Source organism: Camponotus floridanus, unplaced genomic scaffold (genome assembly GCF_003227725.1).
Source record: "Camponotus floridanus strain SB8 unplaced genomic scaffold, Cflo_v7.5 scaffold8, whole genome shotgun sequence".
In the NCBI taxonomy this organism is placed as follows: Eukaryota; Metazoa; Arthropoda; class Insecta; order Hymenoptera; family Formicidae; genus Camponotus; species Camponotus floridanus.
Genome location: NW_020229849.1, coordinates 2621866 through 2646741, shown reverse-complemented (window position 1 = coordinate 2646741; position 24876 = coordinate 2621866). Strand labels below are relative to the sequence as shown.

Here is a 24876-nt window from a genome sequence, read left to right as displayed (position 1 = left end):
TGGCCAGCCTCCGCCGTCTCATCGTCATTCGCGTCATTAATATCGGTCGTCATCGATCTCGGGTGAAATTCCTTCTTTATTATACAACGTGGCGCAGAAAATTTCATCGGTGATGATTAAGAAATTGAAATACTATATTTTACATCTGAAAAGATTGCGTCGCATGATTTCCATCGCCACACTGAGAAAAAAATCTGGTTGCATTAGAAGTAGATTAGATTCTGGTAGATTTAACCAACATGTCTGTTGGAAAATGGACGAATCAGAATTCTTGTACGAATTATCAGATGAATCCGATTAATTTTTTCCTGTTAAATTTATCAAATTATCTGGTAAAAATTCAAGGATATTGAACGCTATTCAGAATTTTACTATTAAATATATGCATGGCCAATCTCTGCTGATCAAGTATCAATATTAATTTTTAAAACGACATTTCTGTATCTCAATTATGTATAATAAAAAAATATAAAAATAAAAGGGGGATGCATGTTTTCTAATTAATTAATATTTTTTTTTTAATATTACGCTTCGAAAATGAATTATCGCGCGTGCAGGATTCTCTCTCAGATTAAAATTGAACGACGATCAGCAGATTCAGAGTCGCACTGAGAAAAAAATCTGGTTGTATCAATTAGAATTCTGGTAGATTCAACCAGTATGTCTGTTGGACGAACCAGAATTTTTGTAGGAATTACCAGATGCATCTGATTAATTTCTTCCTGTTAAATTTATCAAATTTTCTGGTTAATAATACTAAACTCGCCAGCATCAAGTCGTCTAAAATTTTTTCCATCTAATCTCAAAAGTCTGTTTAATATTCTGAATTTCAACACGATTATTGCATAAATTCAATCCAGATTATTGAATAAATTATTTTAAATTCAGTTTGTTAAAAATTAAATTGATAAACAGTGATGCAAGAAGAGGATGCAGCTCAAACACACAATCAGAGAGCGTCCTCTTTCTGGCACTACTGCTCGTAAGAGAAAAAAAATATACTTTGGATTTAACGTTAATACTAGTTCTTTATATACATTTATGGCAAATATTGAATACGAGTAAAGTTAAGAGTGGCAAGTAAAGAAATTAATGTAACAAGAAATTATAGATCCAATCAGAAAATACTAACCAAATCCTTATAGTAAAATCTATTAAACGTTCTGGTTATAAAAAATCGAGTCTTATCATGATAACTAGAAATTCTTGTTTGATTTAACCAAAATGCCTTCAATCACGTCTTGTTGATAGAATAGTTGTCAAACGATTTTTCTCAGTGCAACGTAACATTATTTTTTGGATACACTAAGGTCTCTCTTTGTCTAACATCGACATTAGACTACTAGATTCTTGAAGCGTTACCGCGATAATAATCATTTGGCCTCGAAAATGCTAATTTCAATTTTTTTTTTTCGCTTTTTTCCAAGCGCGATATAAAAGGTGCGGATGAGTTTTCCGTTCTCGCGCATCGACCGCGGCCGCGGTACGAAAGGAGACGGAGTGTACTCTTAGGATCTCTGCGGTCTGCTACATCTATTTATAGCGCGCGTCTTACACACTAATGTGCGAGCGTGTGCGCGCGTGTGCCAAGCACATTGGTCGCCGTGCATAACGGGCTTTTATATACGTTGCACTGAATATTCCTCTCGCGGACGCCAGGCAGAGAGACCGCGTACTTCTTTCTTTCTCTTCCCCATCGTCGTCTCATCCTCTCGCTCTCCGCTCGTGCACGCGTACGAAACGCACGTGCGCTCGCGCGCACGCGCGCCACACGTGTCGCCGTCCTTCCTTAGACGCGTCTTGGGACGGATTGGGCGATTTTTCGAAAAAAATACTCTCTAAAAGTGAATCAGTGAAAGTATCACTAATTTAAACAGCAAAATAAGGTTTCACTGAGAATCAGGGAGTATTTTACTGATCTTTAGTGGAAACGTTTATTTTTTATTATTTTTTATCTTATATCTCACTGATTAAGGTAAAAAATTCACTGTAAAACCAGTAAATTTCATTAAAAGCAGTAATCGCTAGTTTGTTCGTTTATCACTATGATCGCTATCTCTCTCATATTTAAGTTTTAGTCTTAAGAATTATATAATGTTTGCAAAGAGCGACAGATAAAATTAGAAATATTACTCCGATTTAATGTCTGATACAATCTCAATAGGTAGAATTCGGATATTAAATCGATTTTATAATTTAGACAAGTAAATGTCTGGCGGCTTAATGAAAATTATTCGTTCGTTGTCTATTTAAAATAACAAGCTGAATATTCATGTAATATAAGTAAAATAAAATTTTTAATATAATAAAAATTTAGTAAATATAAATAAAATTTTTAATTTTATTTGAAATAGATAGATGAATTGTAGTTTAATATTACTGATTGAAACGGTCAATATTATTGACTAATTATTTCAACAAAATATCACTGATTTACACTGCTGTAATCAGTGACTATTTACTATTTTTCAATAATACACTGATTCACTTTTAGAGAATAGAGATATCAGTTTAAAAAAGCACCGACTCCAGACTAGACTAGCTAGTTTTCTCTTTCTCTTTCGTTATTTTGATAGAGATAAGATCGTTTCGATTCTTTTCGACTCAAAAATTAGGACAAAGTCGCTCGTTGGAAAATCCAAAATTTCCAAATTCTAACGCGACCTCTCTCCTCGGTTTTAATTAGCTCCGCAAATTTATTACAGAAGGAACGGCCAGAGCATACACAGTTTGCTCGTTATAAAGGACCACTGTGCGGAGGACAGCGGCGCGTTGTCCGCGGTTGCGTTTGGAAAGGCGATTGGCTTCTCCTCTCTCGTTGCGGTAACGAGATTTGCTTTTTCCGCGCCGGCCTGGCGCGGCGAGACCGGTCACGGCGTCAGTAAATTGACCGATAATGTTGCTTGGCACTGATTACCGGATAGCAATGATGGATACTCGAAGAGGTGGGCGCCCTTCCCTCCGTCGTCGTCGCATGCTCGCGCGTCGCCCCCCCCTCTCTCCCTCCGCCCCCTCCCTCCCTCCTGTCTTGTCCTTTGCCTTTACGTGCACGCCAAGGTCGCTAACCTTACGAGCCCTCGGGTGCTGTTTGGCGCCACACTCTCCTCTCTCTCCCGTACTTTTAGCCGCCGATAACGGAGGGAACGAAACCGGGCACGTGGAGGAAGCGGGCCGACCGGATCGTCGCACCGTCGAGATATTTATAGTTTTCGGAAATGCTACCGCGATGCCTCGATAATCGTAAGGCATTCCTGTTACATTTAATTCGCGCCTGAATATTTCGAGATGCAGGACAGGATGACAAATAGCGTACGATTGTTTTTCGGTGACACGAGTCAAGTCTGTCGGATTCTTTTTTTTTAATCGACTCGAGGCAAGAGCGAAGCGGGAGCAAAATTGACTTTCAGTTATCGTGAAAACAGCCGGGGAAACTAAACGCATCGTGTATTATCGATAATAAGATGAGCGTAGATGTGTATGCGCATGGTCGTTAAGTACTGCTATTTTCTAAATTGACGAATCTCTGGAGGAATGCTCGCGCGAGGGGTCGCGCAAAAAGGCGATCGTCCGTAATCTTCGATCCGCGGGTGAAATTATCTCGCGCTTCGGTTCCTATCCCGCGAGAATTTCCTTTCCTGTTATCCTTAATGTCGCTGCTGAATCTCTCGCATCGCCGTCGTCGCGGAATGCGCGCCGCTCCGGTTTCAACCGCAACGAGCCGCGGCTGCAGAAATAAAAAAAAAAGGATGCCCAACATTATTAAAACCAGTTTATTAAAACCGTGCCGCCATCTCTCGCGCAATTCTTTCTCGCGATCCCGTCCGTAATTACGCGCGATTTATTAACGCGACGCCGATCGGGCGCGGATCTGCCTCTTCTCGCATTTTTCGGGGGGCTTCGAATCAATCGCCCAGTGTTAACAGAACGTTCCGTATTTTTGCTTTTTTTTTTCTTAAATTCGTCATTTCCTTTCGTAGAATTTTTTTTATACGTATTCTTCAAATAAAAAGAAATTAAAAGCTAGTTTCAATTGTCTCACAAAATTGTATAAATTTAAGGAAATTTAAATTATTATTAAATTATTTTTATTAGTACAATATTATGTCAATAAAAAATATTTATATATAATGAGAAAAAGAGAATAGTTTGTGCTATTAAAAAATGGAAGTCTTCTTCATAGAAAGAAATTATTAAAAATAAATAAATTACTTCTTTCATTGCTTCAAAAAATAATTTTAAAGAAATTTAAATTATTATTAGTACAATATTATGTCAAAAAATATATAATATAATGAGAAAAAGAGAATAGTTTACGCTATTAAAAACTGGAAAAATTATGTGCAAGAGTCTTCCTCAAACAGAAAGAAACTATTAAAAATAAATAAATTACTTCTTTCATTGTTCCAAAAAATAATTTTAAAGAAATTTAAATTATTATTAATATAATCTTATTAATAGAAAAAAAATTTATAAATAACAATGAGAGAGAGAAAAGCTTATACCATTTAAAAAAATAGAAAAATAGTGTGCAAGTGTCTTCTTCAAACAGAAAGAAATTATTAAAAATAAATAAATTACTTCTTTCATTGTTTCGAAACATAATTTTAAAGAAATTTAAGTTATTATTAATATGATCCTATTAACAGAAAAAATCTATATAAATAACAATGAGAGAGAGAAAAGCTTATATCATTTAAAACAATGGAAAAATTACAAATATCCTCGATGATGAAGGAACGTGTCAGATGAGATATTGTATGAAATCAATAAAAAAAAGAAAAATTGCAAGTATCCTCGATGACGAAGGAACGCGTTAGATGAGGTACAGGAACCGCCATCTGACGAGCAGAAGGAGGCCGGCTCCGTCGATCGGGACGACTGGAACAGAGTGCGCCGGAGTAGCACCCACGACACCCACGGGCGTGTGTTGACGCGCACGCTTCGCGGAACTACTTTTCGATTACGTGTGTTGCACGGCGATTGCGCGCGCAATGAATCAGACCGCGCCAGTGTCGTGTATTCCTGCGGGGAAGATGTCAAAGGCGAAGAAGGTGCTGGACGAGGCCCGGGAGATCCAGAATCCCGAGCTGGATCTCGCGGACAAGGGCATCGCGACGTTCGAGGAGATGCCGGGATTGCGTGAGTCTCATCCCACACATCGTCGCGCTCGCGCTCGTGCGTGTATCGCGCCAAATTAGGCAACTTGTCGCGCCTGGTTCCGTCGCGGCCATCTGCGCGTCCGGACCACGTGGGCGTGCCAGCGTGCGCGCGCGCGCATGCGCGTCGTCCTTTTAAATTTGACACTTGGCGCTCATCGTGCAATAGCGGCTTCGAAATTTCATTTTATCCGTATATCGCGTATCATTTATAATTTATCATTTATTATATACTAAATGATACTCTTAAATATCATTTAATAAACGATAAATTATCAATTATATGATGTATAAATTAAATTTTTTGAAGCTTAAAATATTATGGCGTTGAAGTATAGATACATTTATATGTATATAAATATAGGATAAATTCTGAGCTTCTTTTAAAGTACATTACTTTGCTGTTGGATTTAATATTTTAATATTAATATTCACGAGTGGAAATATTTTTCTCGAAATAAAAAGACGATAAAATTAATATCACATAATCAATATTGCCAGATTGGGAATTATAAATACTAAGCAATAGTAAATGACTCTCGCTAAAATTACAGAGACTTTCTTATGTTTCAGTGAATATGATTAATGTAACAAGACTCACATTAAGTCACAATAAAATTCAAGGTAATGTAACTTAACGTATGTTTGATAATTCAATTGATTTAGATCAAATCAATAATTGCTTTCGACTTGTAGCTGTTCCACCGGGTCTCGCCAATCTAGTCAACCTAGAAATACTGAATCTCTTCAATAATTGCATCACCGAGCTGCCTATATCCTTGTCGCAAATGCCAAAGTTGAGAATCTTAAACGTAGGGTCAGTATAATTTGTAGGACGCGCAAAGTTTTAATTGCAAATCACGCGTTCGAGATTTATCAGATTATTTAACTTCCGGCAGAATGAACCGATTAGATGTGCTTCCTCGCGGTTTCGGCGCGTTTCCGGTTCTCGAGGTGCTAGACCTGACGTACAACAATCTCAGCGAAAAGAATCTACCCGGAAATTTCTTCATGATGGGTCAGTCACAATTATTAGATTGTTTAACGTGTCTTTTTATAAATCGCACATTAATCTCTCTCTCCTTTAGAGACCCTAAGAGCACTCTACTTAGCTGACAATGACTTTGAATATCTGCCGCCCGAAATCGGTCAATTGAAAAATCTGCAAATTGTAAGAATTGTCAGATATTTTCTTACAAAATGGACTTTGATATCTATTTGTTGATTTTCGCTTGTTGATTTGAGCTTATTCGAGATTAAAACATTTTAGCTCGTACTGAGGGAGAATGATCTGGTCGAATTGCCGAAAGAAATCGGCGAGTTGGCTCGACTTAGAGAGTTGCATATTCAGGGAAATCGTTTGACAGTATTGCCTCCTGAGATAGGTATGAAACGATAAAAATGCATAAAATAAGTTTATCGTAGAAAGAGCGCTGCATAAATTTACCTTACAGGAAACTTGGATCTAGTGAGTAACAAAGCGGTATTTCGAATGGAGTTCAATCCATGGGTTACTCCGATTGGCGATCAGCTGCAAGTGGGCATATCTCACGTTATGGATTATATTCGCTCGGAAACGTATCGATAGTAGGTTTCTATTGCCATTTGGAATTGCATTAGCAATTCACTCAAAAATTAAAAATGCAAAAAAATTTTAAAGCCTAAATTTAACGCAATTTTTTTGCAAGATTTCTGCTTTTAATATTATAATTTAAAATTATTTACATAGTATTATTGATCGAGGAGCATGGGCGATAATTTGTCACTTTTTGCAGTGTTTACAATCGACACCAAAGCGCCAAAGGCCCGCCACCTCCCATCGAGACTGATAAGAGCAAGAAGATCTCACGTGCTCGTTAACGTGTGCTCGTTTTTCGCATAATCTTGACTAAATAGTGCTATCTCTGACTAATCTCATTTCGGAGATTATATTTTCGTAAGACATATATACTGCCGATTAATCGTCCGTTCGCATTAATTAACTCGAGAACTAAATGGTGCCTTTTAGATATAGAAATAATACGAGAAATGAGAGAGATGTACTATGCATTTTAATAATATTGTTGTATTTTTTTTAATTGTCTATTTATATACGCACATATACATATATTATAAACATATATTATTTTAATCCAAAAAGAAATTTTATAAAGATTTTTTCAATAATCCGTTCCATTTTCTTAATATTAATAACAATAGACATTATTATTAATAACAATAGACATTATCGACTGACTTTTTATCGCTAAAAAAGATTTCTATAGATTTGTAGTTATATATGCCATCTTCAAAAATAATTGTTTTTAAAGATCACATAAGAAATCAATCGTTGAAAAGAGGATTCGTATGCAAAGCAAATTAGATTACAAAAACTTAAGACATTTTTATATAATTTAGAATCATAATTCTTATCGTGAAACCTATGATATAAATAATTTATTTTAATTTGTAAATAATTGCAAGAATTCATTCTTTATATTATTTTTAAGAGATTTTATTAATCTTTTTATATTTGAATTGTTTTGTAACGCAGAGTATAAATGATATATTTATCGGTGTAAAAAAATTTACTTGAAAATCAAAGCTTATTAAATTTTTGCATCGATTTCCATTGGTCTCTCTGGGCAACAAGAACAAAATCGTAAAACAAATCGTCTCGCCGTTAGTTTGCGTCAAACATTTCGGTGTCAATATTATTTGTTTATCCCACCTTTCCGCTGCAAGCTAACGCGTCTTCAAAATGGTAAATATCGAGAAATATATAGTTTAATTATTTGCCAATTTTGCGCGTAGTTCAAAATTACATTTTCTTTCACATAATTAAATATTGAATTATTCAAGATAAACTTCATCAACCTCGAAATAACACTATATATTTGAAATTAAAAATTATATAAATAAATTACAAATAAAATTATAAAAATTGGATTCACAATTAAGATTCTTATAATTTCATATAATTGTTAGACAAATATTTTTATAACAAGAGATGCGATTTGTAAGATTAATTAATGAAAATGGATAGCGCGAGGTACTTTCGATCCACATTGGCCAAGGCGGTGTGCAGATAGGCAACGCCTGCTGGGAGCTTTATTGTCTGGAGCACGGTATACAACCAGACGGTATGTTGCCACCGCAGACTTGTACAAACGACGAAGGCTTCCAGACCTTCTTCAGCGAAACGGGCGGCGGAAAATACGTGCCTAGGGCCGTTTTCCTCGATCTCGAACCCACGGTGATAGGTAAAAAATGGCGGAAAAAAATATATCGTGACGGTATAACAAGATATATCAGAAACATATCCGTCCTTAGACGAGGTACGCACGGGAACGTATCACCAGCTGTTTCATCCCGAGCAGCTGATCTCCGGCAAGGAGGATGCCGCCAATAATTATGCGCGCGGTTTCTACACCCTCGGCAAAGAGATCATCGACCTCGTGTTAGATAGAATCCGCAAGATAGCCGACATGTGCGGCGGCCTGCAAGGTTTCCTCATCTTTCATACGTTCGGCGGTGGCACCGGATCCGGCTTCGCCAGTCTGTTGATGGAACGATTATCCACGGATTACGGCAAGAAAGCAAAGCTCGAGTTCGCGATATATCCGTCGCCGCAGATCTCGACGGCCGTCGTGGAGCCGTACAACGCGATCCTGACGACCCACAGCACCATAAGTAATTCCGACTGCGCGTTCCTCGTAGACAACGAAGCGATCTACGACATTTGCCGGCGCAATCTGGACATCGAACGGCCGACCTACACGAATCTGAACCGGCTGATCGGTCAGATAGTCTCCTCGATCACGGCGTCTCTGAGATTCGACGGCGCTCTAAACATCGATCTCACCGAGTTTCAAACGAATCTCGTGCCCTATCCCAGGATACACTTTCCTCTGGTAACCTACGCGCCCATCGTATCCAGCGAAAAGGCCTATCACGAGCAGCTCACCGTGATGGAGCTCACCACGGCCTGCTTCGAGCCGGCTATGCAGATGGTCAAGTGTGATCCGCGGAAAGGAAAGTACATGGCCTGTTGCCTGCTGTACAGGGGCGACGTGGTGCCAAAGGACGTCAACGCCTCGATCGCGATCATCAAGACCAAGAGAACGATACAGTTCGTTGACTGGTGTCCCACGGGTTTCAAGGTTAATCGTTTGATGTTTTTTTTTTTTCAGAAATAATTCTTGGTTCGAGAATTATAAATGTTTATTTCACGCGCTGTAAAGAAGGATGGGAAACATTTCAATCTAATAGTTTAGAATATTCTTCAAACTATTTCGCACATTATACTTTAATATTGTACTTTTTTTGGTATCGGTGATATTAATTTTATGCGGGAATAATTAGGTAGGAATTAATTACCAGCCGCCGACTGTGGTACCGGGCGGAGATCTAGCGAAGGTGCAAAGAGCCATGGCCATGTTGGCGAATACCACAGCGATCGCCGAAGCGTGGAGGAGATTAAACAGAAAATTCGATCTCATGTTCAGCAAACGAGCTTTCGTTCATTGGTAAATTTTAGGCTGATTTTTCTTCCGTAAAATTAAAATTAAACTCTCAAACTCGGGTTTCATTCACGAATAAAACATCGCACCGTCAGGTACGTCGCCGAAAACATGGACGAGAGCGAATTTAACGAAGCTAGGGAAGATCTGGCTGCGTTAGAGAAAGATTATCACGAAGTCGCGACGGATTCTCCGGATATCGGTGGCGAAGAATTTTAAGAGACTTGCACGCATTTGGTGGGATAAATGAACCTTTTTCTCTTTTCTATTCGAATGTACCGTTTTTGTAGGATTTTTACATGGATTTTTTGTATTGTCTCGTATATTTTATGCATTATTTTTATTTTAGATATGAAAATTTATACGCGTCTTTGTGATGTAATAAAAAAAGTTGGATCATTTATGCTCTGCGATATCGAATTTCTTAATCAGAAACTTGAATCGTAGAGACTTTGCGGGAGATTCTCGGGAGAGAAACTGGAGAAAGACTGGAATTTGAGAAAGATGTAATAACGTTCGTAGATATTATAGGCTTTTTATTGTATAGAACAGCACGCGGCTGCGCGAATTATATTACATATGTATAAATTTCCGTCGGCATCTTTACATTACGGTCGGAGAAACTCTCGCATCGCGCACGTAAAACTTTTGTTCTTCCTCGGGTGTATGCAAGTGTGGTGTAAAAATCGTGAACATTTCGTATTTGTGCATGTTACGCTGATACGTGAGAAACTTAAAATAGATATTGCAAAGAAGACGAAAGAAAAGAAAACGTACCCACGTGGGACTAAATCTTTGTGAAACAAGTTACAATGTCGAATTAAATAGTCGTTAATCGTAATAATTACGATAATAATAATAAGAGCGATAATGTTGCGCAAATGATCGAGGCGTGGCCAAGCTGACGACAGAATAACACACGACAACTAATCACGCTGATCACAACGATAACGATGATGGATTAATCATAAACATTCGTCGTAATTATTATCAAGCATTACTCTATCTCTCTTTCCTTCTCGCTCTATCGTCGCTTCATCAATGACGTTTTTTTTTTTGGACTCGTTCTTATCATATCAATAGAATAATTATAATCTATTGTTACATTTTTTTTTTAATAGAATCTCGAACGCGCCGCTCGCTGGCAGACGCGCGATAATTTGCATCTTCCTCCTCGTATCTATAAAATTTCTCGGTCTCTCTCTCCCTAGGTATTCTACCTATCTCCCTCTTCCATTTACTTAAAAGGAAAAAAGGGGAAACGCTTTTCTTTTTATCATACTTTTTGGATTGGCAGACTGAGCCTGCCGCTCGCTGGACTAGAGATTTTCACTACCGCTTTATTGCGCATCTGTTATTATCGTCGGAAGAAGGATATTGCTCCTTCTTCGATTCGCGTTAAAAAGGGCCAAACACCTCGCCTCTCTTTCTCTCTCTTTCTCTCTCCCCCTCCCTCTCTTTTTCCCTTAGCTCGGAAATCGTTTCTTCCATTTTCTCTCGACTGTAGAAAATTCGTCGTCTTCCTCGGGCAAACGAATCGCAAAACACAGACGATTCTTTATGATACTTGTCGTGAACAATCTCGTTTCGTTCATAACAGATCAAAGGACGCCGTGCGAGTTCGCGTTTATTGAGGACATTCAGAGGCGAACTTTGCCTAGGGCAAGTCTTAGGTCTTTTCGAGATGAAAAATGTCTTACAAACACGCAATTGTAACAAAACACTGCCTCGAAAATTAAGCAGAAGTTTTCATCCGAAAACGTAACATGAATAAGACTACAAAAGTAAATAAGGTTTATAAATGTGGAATTTGAAATAGATTTTTTTTTAATCGCTCCAAGCTTCGAAAAGTATCCAAGAAGAGATTTTACTATGAAAATTCACAAGGATTATACCCAGCTTCCAGATTAAAGTGCTCGTAAAAAAGTTGCGCTTATTAAGATATGATTGTCAGACGTAAGTAATGATTACGCTACGATCTGTTTAACGTTTTAACGTCGCAGTAAAACGGATGTGGTTCAATTCGTTTGAAGCAAACTGTCGTTCTCGCTGCCTGCATGCGAGTAAAGTATCGCGGCTAACGGAGAAATAGGCGGGAAATGCTTAGGATCTTTGGTAAAATCCCGCCCGAAACATTGGGCATCATAAACATAATATCATAAACATTCAAGCATTATCGTTGAAGGCGAAAATGCTCGAAGAAATTAAGCAGTTTTGTAATCTTGAGCCCACCACTTTCTCGTGACTAAGATATAGAATAGATAAGCAAGATCCTTTCAATCATCCTGAAGGACGGCGGAATACGCGAATAAGCATTCCAAATGCCCTAGGCGTCGCAAATCGGTAAAGTTCGCGCTACGTAAATCACACGGTCCATTAAATAATAATAATAATGCTACGAGATAGTGACTATGTTAATTCACCAATCGTACTATAATTGGCAAATCGTAAAAATAATAGCAATCGTGGCAAACAGAACTGCTCGCGAGTAATTAAAGACAATTATAATGATCGAACAACTAATAATGTAATTGATAATAACGATAGTATTTTAATACTAATAATAATAAAAATAATAGTAATATAATAATTATATAATAAAATAATAATTAAAGGCTGGAAGAGTACGATAATAGTATAGTAATAGTAATATAGCGATAGTAGTAGTAATAATTGAGAGCGGTAATAGTAATTGTGGTAATTGTAGTGACGATTATGTCGCTTGTGAAAATATCTAGGATCAATCTGTCTCTTTTTGTCAATGACATCGCATTCATTCGCGCGTTTCTCTCACAGACTGGCAGACAGTATATCGATATACAAGCAAACTCAATCAACTACATCGATTTGTCATTCATTCTCTCTTTCTTTCTCTCTCTCTCTCACTTGTTCGAACCCACCGCGATTCATCTCCGTGTCCTCGCTTAATCGGTAACGGCGGCAGTGATCGCGATTTTGAAAGTACCGCTGCTTTCTTTGTGCACGATGCGGTGGTCCACCTATTGACATGTTAATTGACAACGACGCGATCTCATTGGCACGTCGGGAACTGCTTAATTTGACGCGAGGCGACTCGCGAAACAAATAATTACGTTACTTTCTCATATATATTTGACCTCGCGTTTCGTTAAAAAAAAAGATACAATGGCAGTGTGAAAACGGTGACTTTCGCTTCTGTTCTACATCATTTATTCGTATTCCGATGGTCGCGAGAGGACACGGGCGAGAAACGCGATGGATTCGACGCGGAAGGAAACCAAGACGACGGAAGCACAATGATGGACGCGGCGGCGGCGAAAACCGGATACAAGCACATCCGCGATCTCTCTCTCCCTCTCACTCTCACGTTCTCTCAATTCGGAACCGTTCAGGAGCGGTAGATGCGGATAACGTCGCGGATCGGCGCCCGGCAGAGCGGACAGTGGCCGCCGCCCTTGCCGCGCCACTGCTGAATCGCGCAGGTATAGCACATGCACATGTGGCCGCACATGTAGAGCACGCTGTCGATGCTGCGCTCGTAGCAGATGGAGCATTCGCTCGGCTGGCCGGCGAGCGTCGGTTGCAGGCCTTCGCTCCACTGCTGCAGATGGGACGACGTTGCGTGCGCCGTATGCGTCAAGGTGCCCTCCAGGCTCTGGTAGGTAACCGGGTCGACGTACGTGGACGAGCCGGTGCTGGCCATGGTGCCGGTTAACGGCGGCGAAGACTGTCTCGAGGAACCGGGGTGCGGGACCGGCGCGGGCGCGGCCACCGAGAGATGCACCGGCTGCGGGGGTGGATTCCTGTGCGTCGCGGACGCGTAGATGGGCTGCGGCGTGGGCGGCGGTGGCGTCGGGTAACCGGCCTGCGGTGGAAGATTCACGACGAGTACGGTACCACCGCCTACGGCCGGCTTGAACTGCACCATCTCGGAGAATCTTGACAGTTCGGTGGCGGCGTTGCTGTGGTTCGAGTGCTGCTGCTGCTGCTGCTGTTGAACGATGTTGGCGGGCGACGGGTTGCTCTGGCGCTGTCGAGGCGGCGAGGTCGGTCTGCTGGCTAGCATTCTGACACGCTGAGTACTCCCGTAGGCGTCCACGAATGCCCACAACTGAAGACTCTGGTCGACGTGCATGACGACGTTGGGCGGGCCGCCGTTCTTGCTCATCTGCACCTCGCCGTAGTGCGTGACCGTGAAGGCGATCTCGTCGCCAGGCTGCGGACTCGACGCCACGTCCTTGGAGACGACCCAGTACTCGGGACGGTCCAGCAGCAGGTCGCTGTCGTCCGGTAGGTCCTCCGCCGTGAGTCGCGCCGGGTCGCACGAGGTCAGGCCCAGTGCTAGAGCGCCAACGTACATCGGTTCCGTGGAGAGGATTTGCACGACCAGTCGCTCGCCCAGCAGCAACGGCCGACCCGTGAACGCGTAGCCGTGACAGAATTCCGTGTCGTTGCGCGTCGCCACGCACTGTTGATTGCTGAAACGGATGTTCCTGCCCCGAGTGCTGCGGAAAAACAAAACCAGGAAGCGGTTAGTCTTGGGAAACCGTGAAAAGCGGATGTCGAATTAGTTCTATGTGGCTGAACGACGGTACAGCGAATCGCTGGCGTCTCCTCCGCGGCTTAATGCTTTCCATCATAGACCGATGACTTTCAACTATCGCGTGCTATATCTCTTACACGCGAGTGCTTTTCAAGAAAATCGCGTAAAGCGAAACAAAAGCGCTATTAATCTAGACGACTCGGATCAGACGGCTGTGTGAATGACATTTCGAGGCTAAATTAGAGGGAAAGGTGCACGAACTAAAACTAGCGAGGGGAACATTTTTTTCACGACGCGTTGCATCAGCTTGACTAGCGGCCGAGAAACGCAAAGTAGACGACTTGGATAATCGATACTCACGAGTGGAAGGGCAGAGGAGTGAAGATGACACCGGGGGGTTGAAACCTGAGCCCGGGTAACTCGACGTCGGGCTCGTGATGGATCGACATGCTCTGCATAGACGGCACGATTATCCTTTCGACGTCTCGGCCGGCGTTGCTGGCGTCGTCCATGGCCGAGTGCCTGCTGTGCTGAGCGTTGTCCTCGTTGCTGTGCTCGGCGCCCCTGCGGATGTTGTTGAAGTGTTGACGATTCGGGTCGACGAACTCGATCGCCGTGCTGTTGCCGTAAACGTCAATGATCGCCCACAGGGGCCCGCGGGTCTCGACGCCGCTGAAGAAGAGGCCCTTCTCCTCGCCATTCACGCCAAAGTGCACGTCGCCGGCCGACGTGACGTAATAGAAGAGCACCGTGTCCCTCTCGGCGAACCGCTCGGCGAGCGCCTTAGCCCAGTAGCCGGGCTTGTTTGTCAAATCTGGACACGCGTATCTCGGCAGACCGCTCCGCAGGTTGATCGGATCGTTGCTGGTGAAGCCGAAACGGATCACGCCGCTCCAATTGTCGGAGATCTCCAGAAACTTGACGCAGACCTGGGCCCAAAAAGGCAAACATGTAGCTTAATTATGTATTAATTTGTTACGAGGAAAGAAGCTGAGAAAGAAAAAGAGAAGGAAATGTTGTTACGAAATTATAGAGACGAGCGATCGAGCGATCCTAAAATGGAATTTTATACTCGAAAATTGATTGTATCGGATCTCATCCCACGTTATTATAAGTTTACGCCAGCGCGATTAGTTTCGTCGTAAAGAAACCGAAAATGCCAACGTGCCACCCACACGCTCTATTACACAGAAAAAAAGGACATCCTTGTTTTGAAAATATATTTAGTTTCAACATGGAAATCTTGAAACGAGATTATATCGCGTTAATTAACAAAAAATATAATTGCTCGAATAATTGCTTACTTGAATGAAACCATTTTATATAGTTGAATCGAGAAAAATATATTCTTATGATTTAAGATTTAATTTTCCTGAAGGGAAAAGAAACAATGTTGAATAGAAAATAACATTTTTAAATCGAAGATTATAATTTTCATAAAGTAGAATTAAATAATTATATATTCTTGAGACGACAATTACAATATTGAAATAAGACTATAATATTGTTGAAATTTAAAATTATTAAATTCTTCTAAGAAGATTATAAATTGTTGCGTATATACGAAATAATGAACGCGTTAGTTTAAGTATGTAAGTTTTGATTTGACATTTATTTTTTTTTTTCTGTGTAACGACCGGTCTTCATACATTTATACGAAGGTCTTGGAAGATCGGCAATCGAGAATCATTTAGTTTAGCGTGACTGTACACTGAGAAAAATCGTTTGATTGTACCAACAAGACGTATATTGACGTGATTGAAAGCATTTTGATTAAATCAAACAAGAATTTCTAGTTATCATTAAAGACTCGATTTTTTAGAACTAGAATGTTTAATACATTTTACTATAAGGATTTGATTAGTATTTTCTGGTTGAATCTATAAAACTTCTTGTTAGATTAATTTCTTTGCTTGCCACTCTTAACTTTACTCGTATTAAATATTTGCTATGAAATATATATAAAGAACTAGTATTAACATTAAATCCAAAATATATTTTTCTTCTCTAACGAGCAGTAGTGCCAGAAAGAGGATGCTAGCTCTCTCATTGTGTGTGTTTGAACTGCATCCTCTTCTTGCATCACTGTTTATCAGTTTAATTTTAACAAACTAAATTTAAAATAATTTATTCAATAATCTGGATTGAATTTATGCAATAATCGTGTTGGAATTCAGAATATTAAACAGACTATTGAGATTAGATAGAACAAATTTTAGACGACTTGGTGCTGGTGAGTTTAGTATCATTAACCAGAAAATTTGGTAAATTTAACAGGAAGAAATTAATCAGATTCATCTTATAATTCATACAAGAATTCTGGTTCGTCCATTTTCCAACAGACATACTGCACAGAGAAAAATATCATTCTACTGCCAAAAAAAGCGATTACTCAGTTTATTTTTCTTTTTTTAAATAATAGTTTTCTTCAACAAAGAATATTCTTGATAATCTTCAAATATACTCATCACAAGTGTTAGAAAATCTCATTATCATGTACTCAAAGGAAGAATTTATTTTCTCTTCAAGAATATTGTAAAGTTGTATCAAAGAAAAATCAAATTTACTTTACGTCAACTCTTGTAGTAAGCAAACCAAATTTTTGTTTTAATTTAATATTCTTGACTAAAATACTGCACTTACTAAAATTCAGAATATATTCAATTAAATTTAATGCTTGTGTTAAACTTATAATATATTTGCGGATATACAAACTTATGATATACTTAAAATAAATAATATTTACTTGAATACAATATACATTTTTCTCTGTGTGGTTGAATCTACCAGAATTCTAATTAATGCAACCAGATGTTTTTCTCAGTGTACAAATCACGCTCGTTATCCAACACTACAAACAACAAATAGACAAGATAAGCTCATACGTGCCGCGAGCTCGTAATTTTAACATGGAACGATATGCAAAACAACGACTCGCGATGATAAAAAGGCCTCCCGGCCCATGATTGCGGGCAGCGATCCGTTCTAATATTCGAGAAATGCGATCGGCGATCTCTGAAGCGGAACGATAGCCGTTCGTTTCCCACAATTAAGCGAGATTGGATTAAAAGTCGCGGTCGCGACAAACTCACCTTCTCGCCCACTCGCACGGGTCTGGCGCTAAAGGTGACACCCTTGCAAAAGCTCTCGTGCCTCCGGGCGATCGTGCCGCCATTGCACAGCCTGATGTTGTCACCGTGGACGTGGTGAAACGTCAACGGTGGCAGGTTGTTGGTTCCCGCGCTCGAGGATCTGGGCGCTGCAACAGAAACGATCGATCATTAAATAACAGCGCTTTATATTCATATTGATTTGTAACTGCTTGTTATCTCGCCAGATTTATCTGTATGCGAATGTATGTGTACTTTGAGTTTCAATTTACTTGCTTCGCAAGTATGTTGTGTCGCAACTCACGTACTAACATCTCTGGAATGTGCGTGCATATGAATGATATGTAATGTTTATTTTTATCCAAGGCCACGGTATAATTATGACAAGTTCGAGGGAAAGATTAACTTCCTTTTTCCCGAATATACTTGTAAACTTTAGGAATTAACATGAAGAAGATGGTAAACATAAGAGGTGGCCACTTTATGGCATAACATTATATTAATTGGTTAATCTTATTAAACTAACTTTTTGCTGAGTTTCCATTTAAATCTATTATATATACATATGAATTATATTGTTATAAATAATATAGTTTTGACAGGGCGCGAATATTAATCAATATTTCGTATATATTTAATAAGCTATATTTTTTTGTTCAATAATATTGTGTTGAAAAATATAATTCGACAGTATGATATGCTGCTCATGTAATTATTTAAAATGAATAAATTCAATCTAGCTCTTATTCTATAGGATATTTTTGAAATACTGAATCTAATTTAAAAATTAGACTATTTTAATTTTGCTGAAACTTTTCCATTTCTTGAAGATTAGAAAAATATTAAATATTAATTTTTTAAAATTCTAATTCATATTCATATTTCGAAAAAATCCTACAGAATAAAGCAAGACCAAGATTTTTAAAACAATTACATGAGGAGTAGCGTGTCATTTTTAAATACTCAGAGGCTCATATTGAGCAAATTATCGAACAAAAAAGCCAAATATCCAAGATTTAAAAATACTGCCGCACTATTTGAGCATCAATACCCAAACACATGTGAAACGATCAAAAAGATCAATGTCTAATAATCCCCCAAAAAATTCTTAAAAATTATTCATGTTGCTGGAGTGGATTTTCACTTTGGACATTGTATCGTGGAAAAAAATCATTTCGATCGCTCGTTTTCGCGCGACGTGGGCGTCGTTGCTTGATTTCTCTTTCCTTCGAAGGAATCAAAATAGCGTCGCCGCAAGAAATAGGCCATCGACCGCGTTCTAGCGTCGTCGGGAAATTCACTCGAGACAGATAACCACTTCGCGGATGAGGAACAAAGGAGTTCTGCTCCGGTAACGCGAAGGAAAAGAGGGAGAGACTCGAGCGGGGAAACTCTCGGATACAAAAGCACACCTCTCGTCGGGGCACGTCGAGCGTTTCCACTCCGGTATTTCATAATGTCGGCTCGCCGATCCGGAATGCGGGGATCCTCCTGTAATATCTCGAGGCGAAGACGAACGTCAGTTGGCGCATCAACGTAAAGGGAGAATCTTCGTAGGATCGCGTCGAATCCTGGCCCTTGATTAATATTCATCCGCGATTCTTCAAATATCAGACACCATTTGTCATTTACTCACTTTGATTTATCACTCACGATATAATATCTAAATTGATATAATTGAGCAAATGTATAAATTTTAAACAACCTTTGCGAGGGGACATCTAAATACGCGGAATATTCGGTGAGCCTTTGTGTTGTCGATTTGAAAGTAAACCGGGAGTGCCGCGTCGATTCGACCGGCGTTCGCAAGAGCCTCCTTCTTACTGACCATCGATATGCCAAGTTGCGTGGTCGATGTTGTATGCGTGCCGGAAACCGCACGTTTCGTACCGGAAGCGACCCGCGCGCGGACGTCAAGTACGCGATCCTCTTTCTCCGCAAAACGGATGCGGCCCGAAAAACCACCGTTATGACAATGCAAGAGGAAGGTGTCGATTTACACCTCGATGACTTTGGCCGTCAACCTGCTTCCTCTCTGTATTTGTACAGGTAAAAGAGGAGGATGGACTGTACATGTTATGTCGGAAACTTTACATCAGGATAACGAAGAATAAAAAGAATCGTAATGAATAATATTTTGCCAGGAATTGATGGATCGTTAAAAACTAATCGTTTGTTCGCAAAGTGCGCTTTTAGCAAAATATACATTTACTCGCGAACATCCGCAGTCCACTCGTGAGAACTTCCTGTCCGTAATTAAACGACGCGAAGAAGCGCACGTGATAAGAAGTCAACGACGGATACTAATCCCTAACGGACGACCCGTTAATGAAACCGCGTATATCGTCGAGATCGACGCGTTAAAAATCGCGGACCGTTCGATTTCTCACGCTCCCGGTGAGGTGCGCGTATTAGGAAAGGCGCTAATTGTAATTTCTAATTCCCTCGTCGAGAACGCGGTCGCGCGTTTTTTCTCCCCTTTTCCTCGCACGCGGAACCGTTACGCGATGTAAAAAGCGTAATGCGTGGATTTCCAGGATTTTAAGCGTCGTTTCGACGCGAGGTCACGATTGCGAGGGTCAAACGTCGTCGTCCAGCTATCCGACTCCTTTAACTCCGGGGACGGCACCGCTAGGGATGGTCTGGATAAATCCAGACCTCACTCATGAGTGGGTATGGAAATCCAGACCTGACAATCATAAACGGATAATTTTTTAAATTCTACTTTACCCGTGGACGTAATTAAACTTTTCTCGCATGAATTAAACCGGTAAAAAAAATTTTTTTAATTCGACTTTACCCGTGAACGTAACTAAACTTTTCTTGCATGAATTAAATCGGTAAAAAAACATTTTTTTCAAAAATCAAATCCTACTCCCTCCCTCCCCCTGTCTCCTAATTGATTGTTATCCAGACCTGGAGACCGTAGTGCCACCCCTGTGTTTGACTTGCGCGGTTTTCGACAAGTCCTGAAAACGACCTGAAAGTACAATATCTCGTCCGCGACGAGGTAACTATTGCGAAATCATACGAAATCATACGAAATCACCTGGTTAGAGTTTTTTTCCTGGAACTCGTATATTATCGGATACAGATTACATTTTATTACGTCATTATGGAGACTAATAAAAATACCGGAATAAATTCAAGGATATTGAACGCTATTCAGAATTTCACTATTAAATATATGCATGGCCAATCTCTGCTGATCAAGTATCAATATTAATTTTTAAAACGACATTTCTGTATCTCAATTATGTATAATAAAAAAATATAAAAATAAAAGGGGGATACATGTTTTCTAATTAATTAATATATTTTTTTTAATATTACGCTTCGAAAATGAATTATCGCGCGTGCAGGATTCTCTCTCAGATTAAAATTGAACGACGATCAGCAGATTCAAAGTCGCACTGAGAAAAACATCTGATTGTATCAATTAGAATTCTGGTAGATTCAACCAGTATGTCTGTTGGGAAATGGACGAACCAGAATTTTTATAGGAATTACCAGATGCATCTGATTAATTTCTTCCTGTTAAATTTACCAAATTTTCTGTTAATAATACTAAACTCGCCAGCACCAAGTCGTCTAAAATTTTTTCCATCTAATCTCAAAAGTCTGTTTAATATTTCGAATTCCAACAAGATTATTGGATAAATTCAATCCAGATTATTGAATAAATTATTTTAGTTTGCTGGAAATTAAACTGATAAACAGTGATGCAAGAAGAGGATGCAGCTCAAACACACAATCAGAGAGCCAACATCCTCTTTCTGGCACTACTGCTCGTAAAAGAAAAAAAATATACATTGGATTTAACATTAATACTAGTTCTTTATATACATTTCATGACAAATATTGAATACGAGTTAAGTTAAGAGTGGCAAACAAAGAAATTAATGTAACGAGAAATTTTATAGATTCAATCAGAAAATACTAACCAAATCCTTATAGTAAAATCTATTAAACGTTTTAGTTATAAAAAATCGAGTCTTATCACGATAACTAGAAATTCTTGTTTGATTTAACAAAATGCCTTCAATCATATACGTCTTGTTGGTACAATCAAACGATTTTTTCTCAGTGCGGGATAGAACACGACCGTGATTTTCAACTTACACGGAACGAGATGGAGCAAACGAAGCGTATCGCGCCGAAAGTATTATACAATCCCGCGGATTGTACGCGTCGTTGTTTAGCCACGATTAGTCACGCAAGACGTGATTCTCGAGACGCATCTCGGTCGGCAGAGACGCCCGGCCGTGGGAATGTTATGACGTATACCGTTGCATCTCGGCGTTCTTGTTGGCCCCGACGTTGGAGCAAACCATGACTCCATTTACCCCTCGCAATCGGTCGTTTATTCGCCACTGCTGTTCTAGCGCGCCTCAAGGCGAGGAACGTTTCGCCGAGACAGCTGAACTTGGCCAGCGCATCTTCGTAAAGTGCACTTTGATGTTTCTTGGCAACAATCCTCGGACGCAAGATCGGACTTTTATGCATTTCTATTTTTTTTTTATAATATCCCTAGTATCCCTTTCGTCTAAATAATCTTTCGAAGAATATTTGGCGGCAATCGATCTAAAAATTTATCGAGAATTTACCACATTCGAGCTTTTTCGAGCTTCCATAAATTTTTATCCAAAGGTCACGTGTCCGAGGACTTGGCATGAATTACTCAGAGTCGAGGATTAAATCGCGAACGCGATATGACGTGGTGCTCGAACAGTTACGCGAACATCGGTAATCCGCTGCTTCGACGCCGATTCATCGTCGTGATCGTCATTAAATGCGACGCGATGGGTTCTTTTCGAGGGCGAGCAGCTCCTGACGCAAATCGTGCGAGTCAACGAGAAATCTCCTCGGTCGTAGTAATTGGTCTATACCCGCGCCTATGCCGCCATTCGCCGGTACATCTCGTGGGAAACCCGTGACACACATTTGCGCGGAAGTGCACCTCGTAGACTGCAACGCGGTGAATCTCTCAGCGCGTCTGATGAGCCGCGATGCTGCGTCGCGTCTCCTCGGGAGACCGAGTTTAATTAAAATCTCGTTTCCGACTATGACTCTGCCGGGAGCGAAATGACAGATGTTGCGAGTAGCGCAAGAAAATTGGAGGTAAAACGGTAACATGTGGCTAACTTGCTCGGGCTTTTGCTCGGTCATAGTCCGGGAAAACACGCTTCATTGACACAGTGTCGGTATTATTGTGAACGAATTAATCGTAGAGCTGGCGAAAAATTTGCAAGCCTTTCTTCGAAGCCGAGGATATCGAAGCTCATTGGATTGGAAATTAAGATTGAATTCGCTCGATCTACCTATTTCCGCTTCGCGTCCCTTTACTTTTCTCGCTACGTGCGATCAGCGCAACGTGCGTCACTTCTATTTTTATCACAGTGCTTTCCACAGTACCTTTTTTTCCTTTTAGTTATATATTATAAATATAAATAACGCTTTTCATTTTTCACCTGAACAAAATCCGTGACATTTAAGAAATGATTTAATGCGCTCGTGTTATTGACATAATTTTCATTGATTCGCGACTATTGTCAAAGTGAAAGTAATCCATGCTGGAGACGCCTTTGCGCGAGCATGCATCGTCTCGACGACGATGTGAACGCGATGCACTTTGCATGATGTAAATAAAGGAAGCCTTGACCGAGCTTCGTCCTCCTCCCCTCCTCCCCACCTCCGGCTCATTGACTACAATCAAATCTATTTGTCCATCGATTACTATCAACCACGTAGAAAAAAGCTGGACGTGCCGTGCAGTCCGATAAGCGGCTATAATCGACGCATCCCGGCTTCTGCTTCGCTCAAGTCCGACGAATCACGACGCGGAATAATCCTGAGATTTTAATCGAATAAATCAAGACTAATTGGAGAAAAAATTTGAATTTACAAACTTTACAAATTCTCGACTCTAACAAGGTATAATTAATAACTCCGTTAGCTAATTAACAAATTACTTTGCCCAACAGCCTGCTGCGAATCGACGCATATCCAGGTCACGGTAAGACCAGCATCTCTTCGGCACGCGACCTTAGACGAATCGGCGCTGAAAAAAAAAGGGGGAGGAAGGCGGAGGAAGGTGAGACGCAACAGGCTGCGGAGTCGCGTGCGTCTACCAGGAACGACTTTGAACGAGGGGTTACGGACCGCTCCGATAAGGCACTCGAGGTACTGTTAAACAGCGCCGAGGAAGTCGGCGGTAATTTTCTGCGCGCGCGCGCGCGCTCACTCGCTCGTACATCTACACGTACAACGCAGGCTAGGCCTCGTAGCAGGAGGGGCCTTGTTCCCACGCCCGATGCCGTGATCTTTGCCGAGCTACCTAGAGTCTTAGGAGGCGAGATCTCCGTCTCTCTTTCTCCGCGAAGGAGAGCTCGGCTCCTCGCTCTTTCTCCTAAGCCTGTCGGAGCTTCCCTCTCTCTTTCTCCCTCGTCTTTCTGTCTCGCCTTCCACCATTATGCGCATTACGTAAGGTGGCAATGTGCGGGTCTCTCGTCATGCTGAAATAATAATAACGCGTACAGAGCTCGAGGCGAGGAGGACCGAGAGACACCGCGAGCGGGAGGAATGAGAAAGAGAGGAAAGGAAAGGAAGGCAGAAGGAGAGTAGAAGAAGAACCGTCTAAGGTGGAGGCGCGTTAACGTAATTATGGAAAACATCTCGCGTGCATGTGATACATCGGGCGAGACGCGCGGTAAACAATCGGCGTATTAAGCTACCATCCTCACGCGATTCGGAGTGACGATTAGGAGGATAAGTAACGGAGTGATACGAGGGTCGTCGAACTCCCGCGAGTCCCCGTAGTCGCCTCGATTCGCGCCGAGAGAGGCGATAAAGATTAAGATCGAATGGCTTGATAAGAGATCGCGCGTTACATTCTTTAGATTGATGCGTGCAATGTGTAATACAGGGTGCGATAGTCGCGGAATCAGCGTTATTGGATAATTTTATAAGATTCTTTCATAATTATACGGGGAGTCCTTCGCCGCTGTCGTAATAAAGCGGCGAGAGAACGTATGTATCGTGTCTACCTCGAGGTAGGCTCGTGCTACGGACGGAATAAAGATCGGAGCTTCGAGGAAGAAACGTATCCAGGTATGCGACGTTGTTGGATCGCGCTTGATGGAGGAACGAGATCTTTATCCGCGCTCTTTCTTCGTCTCCATCTCGGCGCGTAGCCTTTGTTGACCCTCTTTTTTGACGACTTACAAGGATTTACGGCGAATGCTCGGGCCTCTCTTTCCGGCGCGATTAATTTTCGAATACTTAGGTACTAATAGCAAGGACACAACAAAGCTGCGAATGATTCATACTGCTTTGATTCGGGACATTAACGAGAGTTTTGCGAAAGCACATCGGAGACATTTAGGAGATGAGAGACAAAGGTGCCGGCCGTTTTGGTAGAAACGCAACGCGCCTCATTGGAATATTTAAGCTCCTTGAGCTACAAGTTTTCGAGGGTGCACGCTAAACCCCACGACGACAAGTGTATATTCCCATCGCGGCGCTTTTAACGCGACCATCGCGGCCCGTTGAGGAACAATCGGATTAACGAAGTTAAACGAGAGGGT

The 24876-nt window shown here is 40.8% G+C and overlaps 3 protein-coding genes across 7 annotated transcripts in view; 2 read left to right on the top strand and 1 right to left on the bottom strand.

The window, feature by feature from the left end:
* The first annotated feature begins 4908 nt into the window (after nucleotides 1–4908).
* On the top strand, nucleotides 4909–7267 carry LOC105249581 (ras suppressor protein 1). Its single transcript, XM_011255147.2, has 8 exons — nucleotides 4909–5139; nucleotides 5730–5780; nucleotides 5853–5973; nucleotides 6056–6174; nucleotides 6245–6327; nucleotides 6427–6541; nucleotides 6611–6743; nucleotides 6932–7267. Exons 1-8 carry the CDS (start codon nucleotides 4992–4994, stop codon nucleotides 7014–7016), a joined length of 855 nt encoding a protein of 284 aa, XP_011253449.1. The 5' UTR covers nucleotides 4909–4991; the 3' UTR covers nucleotides 7017–7267.
* A 629-nt stretch (nucleotides 7268–7896) lies between these two features.
* LOC105249608 (tubulin alpha chain) lies at nucleotides 7897–10586 on the top strand. The gene is made up of 5 exons (XM_011255196.3): nucleotides 7897–7920; nucleotides 8182–8398; nucleotides 8469–9298; nucleotides 9501–9664; nucleotides 9754–10586. The coding sequence occupies exons 1-5, from the start codon at nucleotides 7897–7899 to the stop codon at nucleotides 9875–9877; spliced, it is 1359 nt and encodes a 452-aa protein (XP_011253498.1). The 3' UTR covers nucleotides 9878–10586.
* Nucleotides 10587–12267: 1681 nt separating this feature from the next.
* LOC105249607 (protein neuralized) overlaps nucleotides 12268–24876 on the bottom strand; it is a 61316-nt gene continuing 48707 nt past the window's right edge. For all 5 annotated transcript variants that reach the window (XM_025414257.1, XM_025414258.1, XM_025414254.1 and 2 more), the window contains 3 exons: nucleotides 17273–17439; nucleotides 14541–15109; nucleotides 12268–14142 (listed from right to left, as the gene is read on the bottom strand). In XM_025414257.1, coding sequence (XP_025270042.1) covers nucleotides 13026–14142; nucleotides 14541–15109; nucleotides 17273–17439 — 1853 coding nt within the window. In that variant the 3' untranslated portion in view covers nucleotides 12268–13025. The remainder of the gene's footprint in view (nucleotides 14143–14540; nucleotides 15110–17272; nucleotides 17440–24876) is intronic.